The 8,243-nt window shown below is 51.1% G+C and overlaps 1 protein-coding gene across 1 annotated transcript; it reads right to left on the bottom strand.

The window, feature by feature from the left end:
• Positions 1-590: 590 nt before the first annotated feature.
• ZADH2 (zinc binding alcohol dehydrogenase domain containing 2) lies at positions 591-6,458 on the bottom strand. Its single transcript, XM_032181959.1, has 2 exons — positions 5,906-6,458; positions 591-1,574 (listed from the first exon to the last, which is right to left on the bottom strand). Exons 1-2 carry the CDS (start codon positions 6,130-6,132, stop codon positions 650-652), a joined length of 1,152 nt encoding a protein of 383 aa, XP_032037850.1. The 5' UTR covers positions 6,133-6,458; the 3' UTR covers positions 591-649.
• Between the last annotated feature and the right edge of the window lie 1,785 nt (positions 6,459-8,243).

Here is an 8,243-nt window from a genome sequence, read left to right as displayed (position 1 = left end):
TTATGAATGACATGACTAAAAAAACAAGTTTTTTTTCTTATTATTACTGCCATGTTAGATTTGGAAGGTAAATTTTCCCTGTGTAACTGGTCAAGAAATATTACTATAATCCACAATGTAAAATTATGATTATTGTGTTTGTTACAAAAAAAAAATAAATCAAGAATATATTTTTTTATAAACTCATAGAGAATATTTAATAAAGTAGCCACATGATATGACTCTTTTTACTTAGTCTTGTTCTAACTATTTTATTTTTAAATCAGGGAATCAAATCTGCTGAAAAAAAAAAAAATCTGAGCTGAACTATATATAAAATCTTATCAAACTAGTCTGACAGACTAAATCTGTCTCTGCATCAAGACTTACTCTGTCATGAACAATGTTCCTGTCTCATGCTAGCCTAAGCAACAGAATCAAACACAGGCCCGTTAAGTCTGTGCTTCGGCCACAGATTAAGGCACTTTCAGGAAAAGAAGGAAAAAAACCCACAAAACTCTTTATTAACACCTTAATGCTGTTTTTTAATTTAATATCCATTACTAAGTTAAAAAAAAAAAAAAAAAGAAAAAAAAAAGAAATTGTTCTAGTAATTCTAAGGCATAAAGTGCCCATTTTCTCTCTTCTGATTTATATCATTGTTCTGTTTTTACAGCTTACTGTTGACAGAGTGAGGTAATTCAACTACAATTTTTCCAATGTTTTTTCCCATGTACATGTAATCTACAGCACGAAATACAGACTCCAAGCCAATGAACTTGCCCTCTGGAGACATGTCTCCAAGGTCCACCTCACAGACCAGTTCTCCTTTTTCATACATCTCGAGCAAGTGCTTCAGAGCCATTTTGTATTCGGAAAAGTAATGGTTCAAGAAGAAACCCCGGATGCTGGCAGACTTCTTCAGCAGTTTTGCTGGCAAAACCTCTGCTTTAATAGGCGAGAGGCCAGTAGGGTTCTGGTAGCCAGTGATAAACCCAATAACTATCAGGCGCCCTTTGGTAGCCAAGGAGTTAACAGCCAAGTCAAACATCTTCCCACCAACAGACTCGTACACTACATCCACACCTTCTGGGTAGTCCTTCCTAAGGACAGACTCAATGTTTTCAGTTTTATAGTTGATTGCACGGTCACAGCCAATGGATTTCAGAAAGCCACCCTTTTCATCGCTGGAGCAGGTTCCAATTACATGGCACTTTGCCTTCTTTGCGAGCTGCACAGCGAACTGGCCCGTTCCTCCAGCCGCTGCTGTCACCAGGACCTTCTGGCCTTCAGACAGCTCTCCCAGTTCCTTCAGGCTGATGTATGCAGTAGCACCACTTACCATTAAAGTCAGAAACTCAGGTTTCACAGAGGGCAGAGGCACTGCTTGCTTGGCAGGCACGACTGTGTATTCAGCAAAGGAACCTGCTTTAACGTAGGCCACGGCCTGGCCCACCGTGTAATCGGCACTAGCACTGAGTCCTAACGCTACCACATCACCAACACCTTCAAAGCCTATGTCAAATGGGGGTTTAACCGATGTGTCATATCGACCGGCTGAGTAGTTTATGTCAGATGCATTAATGCCGACAAATCTAGAAGAAAACAGAAAGGTATTAAAACAATTCATTCCTTAGCAAGTCTTTGTTGTATGAGAAACCTTCGATTTAAATTTATGGGATGCATACGATAACTTTTTTTCCGATTCTGGGCATATTTGAATAAGGAGCACACTGCAAAGAGACTACCTCGGGTCAGGCTTTTGTACTTTACATTACGTTACTCTAGAATTAAAGATAGATCTGCTAAAAGAAAAAAAAAAAAAAAAAAAAAAGGAAAGGACATTTTCCTCAGCTCCATTTGACCGAACTAAGCAAAATAAAAATAACTCCACACAAGATTAAAGGATGAAAATTAATTGGCCACTTTATACAAGATGTGAAAACACTGAAGAATAAAACGTGCAGAGCGGTAAATATGTTGATTCTGGCAACAAATTTACATTTTTGAATATAATAATACTGTTAATGACTAACGATCATATTAACTATCGATGTCGTTTGCAAGGTCATGTTACTGTAGGCAAGTACTTTTTAATTGATGGAGTCACTACAGCAAATTTGCCTTTTGATGTAGCTAATGTCAGTGCTAAAATATTTTTCCTTCCAGAAATGACTCGCCACGCATCAAAACAACCTTGCACAGAAGGGCTAAAATTGTGAGGCTATCAAGTCCTGCTGACCTCTAACAGGTGAAAATGGATGCCAATATTTAAAAAAAATAATAATAAAAAAAAAGGGAAGACAGACGTTCTCACAACATCATTAAGCACTAGGAGATAACACATAGAAGGAAAGACACGATCTAGCGTAACCACCAAGAGTATTTTAGTAACGCTGGGTTTCCAGAACAGTAAGACTATCGCTATGTAGGCGAAGGGAGAGGGACCGGGGAGGATTCTGCTAGCTGCAAAACGTCGAAGGGAACCACACGCAACACAAAAGACCGCGACTGCTGGCACACGTGGCCGTGACAACCTGAAAGATGCGCTCGGTAGCGTGCGAGAGCCGCGCAGGCATGCCACCGCCGCACTTTGCCATAGGCTCCGAGCCCGGCGCTCCTGCGGCTTCCCGAGGCTCGCCCCCCGGCTGCGGGGAGCTGCGGGGAGCTGCGGGGGAGCGCCCGGCCCCCGCCCGGCCCCCGCCGGCTCCCCTGGCTCCGGCGCCGGGCTCCGAGCGCGGGGCTCCCAGCGCAGCTCCGCGCCGCTGCCGGCGGGGCGCCGCGTCCCGGCCGGGTTTTATTTATTATTATATATATATATTTTTTTTTTTGGGGGGTGTCCCTTTCTTTCTAGAGGTCGCCGAGCGTCCCCGCGGCCGGCCGGGTTCAAACTTCTCTGCGCTTTTTTTTTTTTTTTTTTTTTTTTTTGCCTCCTGCCAGAAGGGACGTGGCCGCGTTTTGGGGTTATTTTGCCTTTTTTTTTTTTTTTTTTTTTTTTTTTTTTTTATTGGGACCGGGGACGGTTTACAAGTTGCGGAGGAGTTTGCTAACTTCTGGGAACAAAAGAGCACACGAGTAACAATGACTGGGGCGCCGGTGGGCTTGGAGACCGCTTCCAAACCTTTCCACCCCCCGTCCCGTTTTCCTTTCTCGCGTAACGCGGATTATTTCATTCCGGGGTTTCTAACGGGCTTGCTCCTTCACCATCCCGAGACGTAAACCTGACAAGGCGAGAGGGTGCCTCTCCCCAAGGCTCTCCCCCACGCCGAGCCCCCCCGCCCCGTCTGCCCCGGGGACCCGCCGCGCACCGCCGCCCGACCTGCAGCCAACACAAAGTCACCGGGCAGTCAAAGGCACCGGGCGAGAAACGCCGCATTTATAACCCAAACGCCCGGCGGAAACGGCCCGCCGCTTTTCCCACCGTGTCCCGTTAACCCCCGGGTTCAGCAACTCCCCCCCCGGCTCACCCCCCGCTGCCTTCTCTATAAACTTTTTTTTCGCGTCTTCCATCCCAGCAGCGAAACGTCCCAGGTATGCTGGGAACGAAACGCGTCCCCTCCGTCACAAAATCCCGAAAAGAGCGCGGAGCTGGAGGAAGGACACATTCTTCACGCTCTCTGGGTCCTTGTCCTGCAGTGGTGGGAGCCTTGTCCCCCGCCACCCCCCCAAAAAACGTAACAGCCGGACACACGAAGCTGAAAGGGCTTCGTTGGGGAATTTGTCCGCTCCTTTCCCGCTCCTTCTCCTCCTCTCCTGCACAGAACCGAAATAAATGCATTGCTTTAAACCGATTTCTAGTTTTGAAGTATTTCTGTCTGAATGATGGACAGAATTTTTTTTCCTTAAAAATTTGAAAAAAAAAAAAAGCTGCTGGCTCAGTTTTCCAAAGGAGGAAAAAAAAAAAAAAAAAAAAAAGAGGGAAGAAAGTTCCACTTAACTGAAGAGCATCTTATTTGAAAACATCTCTCCATACGGGGACTCGGCACATTTTAGTTCCCCATTCCCCTAAAATCCAAACCCAGATTTTATTGTGGTGAATCAGGATTGTTTTGCATAAAAAGCTCAAAGCAATTAATAGTATTCATGGGCGTGACTGGGACTAAAATGAGCAGATCTGCAAACGCACTCTTGGAACTCCAAGTCCTTTACTGCTTTGTTTTTAATTCTGTGTTTCTACCTATCAGAAAACATGCAGTTGGATTAGTTGGATTTAGGGCTTGCTTCTTTTTTTTTTTTTTTTTTTTTTTTTTTTTTTATGACACAGGGACCCGTCCTTTTGGGATGGGAAAAAGCTTCCCCCGAGTGACAAGAGGGGGAAACACTCCAAACTTGCTTCCTGCTGCAGCTCGTTCATAGAGCGTGCTTTTCAGTAACGCAATCCTGTGTCTTCTGTGACACCCCCCCCCGAAAATAATAGTAAATATAGAGGAAATGGCACGGATCCCCAAATAATACCAGACATGTGAAGTCTAACCCTAGAGCTTCTCACTCACCTCTCCCTCCCCTCCATCCCCACTCGTGCGTGTGTCTGTACAGGAACATGTGTCTAACAAGCTGAGACCCAGTAGTTGCCTGCCCGAATGTCTGGAGCAGCTCCTGCTTTCAGTCTGCTACGAGCTCTGCGCCTCAGCCCTTTCGCCGTGAGGTGTGCACGGGGAGCCCACCCAGCAAAGGGAGGGAGGAGAGGGAGAGAGGAAGAGTTACGCTGGAAGCTGTGGAGGAGAGGAATAAATTAAAAAAAATTCACGGGGAGGGGGCGAGAAGGAATCCAAGTGCATGGGGGGAGGTGATGAGGGAAGCGAGGATGTCTCCCAGCCCCGTGCTACCCAGCTCAGGTCCTGCTGGCCTCTTCACCCCCCCGACAGGCATCGAGCCCCAGCCTGGCGGCTGCTGCAGGCCCTTATTGCTCCGTGGCCGTGAGCAGGCGCAGCACCGCCGTGGTTTGGACGTGGAGGTGTGGAGGAGGGAATTTTGGTCTGAGAGATCCTAAGGGAAGGCGTCAGCATCGGATTAAAGTGGCACACGAGGCTCCTCGTCAGCTCCTGTGGCAGTCCCTGTCCTACTTTCCCCTTCCCCCTTGTTCACCTCTTTCTTTATGCGTTCCCCACGGACTCACACTAGGGATCACACACACACCATGCACTCAGTCGAAGCCTTCCCAAAACTCCCAGGACCATCCTGAAGGATTTCTTCAGGCTTCCTAACGCCTCAAGGCTTTAGGCAAGCTATGTGCCACTGCTGCTTGCCTGCTCGACGAGCACCCGAGAGAGTGCTGCTCTCACCCTCACCCGCGGTGCCCGGCGTTTCCCCTTCCCCTCTCTTGCTGGGCACCCCCTGAACTTTTTTTTTAGGGCTCGCTTCCAGCTGCAGGGCGCGCAAACTCCGCGGCAGGAGCCAGTGCGAGCGGCCAGCTTCACGGGGCCGGCTGCGGGGAGGAGGGCAGGGTCGGTCCTCGGAGCCAGGGTGTCTCGGCGCAGGATTTACGGCGCTTTAGGTTAAAGCCAAAAGTCGGGGCGGGGGGGGAGGGAGCGTCCCGGCAGCCCGGGTAAGGGGCAGGGAGGCGGTGCGGGGCGGGGAGCACCGGCGGGGGGCTGGGAGGGACTTGGCGAGCACCGGCGGCCCGAGGTGAGCCGGGAGGAGGAGGAGGAGGAGGAGGAGGAGGAAGAAGAGGGAGGAGGAAGCATCACCCCACGTGGACGGGGCCACCGGCCGGCAGCAGCAGCCGCCGCGCACAGCAGCAAGGCGCACCGGCACCCCCAATAAAGTTAAATTTAAGCAGTCGCCAGATGGCAGCTGGTGCGAGTCGGGAGCCGGCCCGCAAAGCAGGCCACGAGGTGGGAAGGGGGTGGTGTTTGTTTTTGTTATCTTTTTTTTTTGGGGGGGGTGTCCATGTCCGTGTGTGTGTGTGTGCGTGGCTGCGGCTCACCTGTTCCTGACGAGGAGGTCGCCGTCCCCGGGGAGGGGCACGGGCACGCCGTGCCGCAGGGCGACCGCTTCCCTGAAGTTGGGGCTCCGCCGGGTCACCACCAGCTTCTTCATGGCGCTGGGGATGCCCGAGCCCTGGAAATCCAGAAAGTGGCGGCTGTACGACAGGTCCACGATGGGCCGCGCCCGCCAGCCCAGCGCCACGCCGCTGCGGGCGCTCCAGCTCATGGCCCGGCACCGCCGCTCCCGGCTCCTGGATCCCGGATCCCGGATCCCGGCTGAGGATCCCGGCTGTCACCGTGCGCGCTGCTCCGGCCGTCGGGGGGCTTTAAAGAGCGGCTGCATAGGAGGGGAGGGACGGGAGGGGGGGGGGGGGGGGGGAGACAGCGAGGCGGGGAGCGCCGCGGATCCGCCACCCCCGCCCCGCGCCCTGCGAGCAGCGCTTACCGCGGACCCAAAAAAAAAAAATTAAAAAATAAATAAAAATAAAAAAAAAATATAACAATAATAAAAGAGGAGCGGCAGCGCCCGGCGCCTCTCCTCGCCGCCGCCGAGCCGCTGCCCGCCGGCCCCAGGCTCCGCCCCTTCCGTGCGAAACGTTCACTTCCTCGCAGCCAGGTGCTACGAATCGACCCCGAGCCGCCGCCGGCCCCGGCCCCGGCCCCGGCCCCGGCCCCGGCCCCGGCCCCGGCCCCGAACCGGCGGCCGCCGGTTCGGGGGCGTGCGGCCGCCACCGCGGGTTGACCTGTCGGCCGGCGCGGGTTGACCTGTCGGCCGGCGCCGCGCGGGGAAGCCTCTCGGGGCTTTTTCTCCCCCCTAATAATTAATAAAGTGGTTTTCTCGCCTCACGGCGCGGCAAAGGGGAGCTGTGCGGGGAGGGAGCTGGGTTAGGGGAGTGAAGTGGCTCCGCGGCGGTGGTTGTCCCAACTTTGTGTGAGGGAGGGCAGGGCGGGGGGTGTCTCCGTGCCAGCAAGCAGCGCCTTCCTCGGCTCTGCCTCGCTAAACATGTACAGGAAAAGAGGAGAAAAAAAATAATAAATCCCCTTTTTGCCCGAAAGAGAGCAAAACTGCAGTTCGGAGTGTGTTCCTGCCGGAATCAGCTGGGTGGTGGCTTTTTCTCTGCTTTCCCGGCTTACAGAAGCCCGGGAAGAGCCCTCGTGTCCCGGCGTTATGTAAATCCCCCAGGCGCACGGGATCTGTGAGCAGCGCGCTTCGCCCGGCGGGCTGCTGGCATCGCGGAGCCGGGCTCAGCCGGCGGCTCCCCCAACACCGCCTCTCGCTCAGCTCAGCGCCGGGCAGCAGCCGCCTGCCACGGCGAGGTACCGTCCCCTGCCTTATTTTCATTTATTTATTTATTTATTTATTTATTTATTTATCTGGGGTAAGTTCGCTGGCAGCAGACCTCAAGTTGAAGCAGCACATGCGTCTTGCGCGGCACTTCAGCAAGTGGATTTGTAACAACAGCCCCCTCGGCGTGCGTGCGGCTCACATGAGAAATCTTTTATGCCCTGCTGTATTAAGACTTTTTTTTTTTTTTTTTTTTTTTTTTCATATTGTTTAGCTCTCGGAAGGAGAAAGAGAAAAAAAAAAAAAAAAAAGAAAACAAAGCAATTAAAAAGATTGACAGGTATGGGTTTGTGTGAGACCTATTTGTAATTGTCAGGGTGACGTGGGCAAGAGGAGGAGGAGTAAGGAGCTGAAGCAGGAAAAGCAGCTCGATGTGTCTGTCTATCAGTTGAGGCTGTCTGAGAGCTCTGGGACCCGAATGTGTGTTATATTTCAGTGAAAAGAGCAGAGAGGGAGAGTGGATCTCTTTCTCTCCCAGGAGTTTGGGGGGGGGACAGTTCACGTTAATCTCTCCCACTCAGTGACTAGCTTTTCTTCCTCCCCCCCCCCGCCCGCCCTCTTTGCACACACTCTCCGGGGTTTTTCTTGGTTTTGGCAATTTTTTTTTTTGGTGTTTTTTTTTTTTTTTTTGTTTTCGTGTTTTGTATTTTTTTTTCCTGTTGCAGATCAAGATCAGCCAAAAAAAAAAAATCCATGATAAAAAAAACCGTGTTCGCATTATATTTAGTAGCAGAAGAAGCTTCGATTTGTGGAGGAAAAAAAAAGGGAGAGCAAGACAGAAAAGTAGTCCTCTCCGGTGGTGACACTGTTTGATCTGTGACTGTTTGGAAGGTGGAGGAGTGACTGACATTTCCCATCCGGTGTATATGTATGTATGGGGGCTTTACTCCTTTTTATTATTTGCTTTCTTGCTCTTAGACTAAGTGCTGGGAGGAGAAGGAGAGACTGGATCGACCTCGTTTTTTGCACAATGAACAAACTATTAGCAACGC

The sequence above is a fragment of the Aythya fuligula genome, chromosome 2 (genome assembly GCF_009819795.1).
Source record: "Aythya fuligula isolate bAytFul2 chromosome 2, bAytFul2.pri, whole genome shotgun sequence".
Taxonomy (NCBI): domain Eukaryota; kingdom Metazoa; phylum Chordata; class Aves; order Anseriformes; family Anatidae; genus Aythya; species Aythya fuligula.
This window is presented reverse-complemented; position numbering and strand designations above follow the sequence as displayed.

What these genes read in the sequence shown, in the direction of transcription:
- ZADH2 (XM_032181959.1), bottom strand. Translation starts at nt 6,132, where the DNA reads ATGAGCTGGAGCGCCCGCAGCGGCGTGGCGCTGGGCTGGCGGGCGCGG. An exon ending in GACCTCCTCGTCAGGAACAG is followed by an intron (nt 1,575 to 5,905) that starts GTGAGCCGCAGC and finishes GTTTTCTTCTAG; the next exon opens with ATTTGTCGGCATTAATGCAT.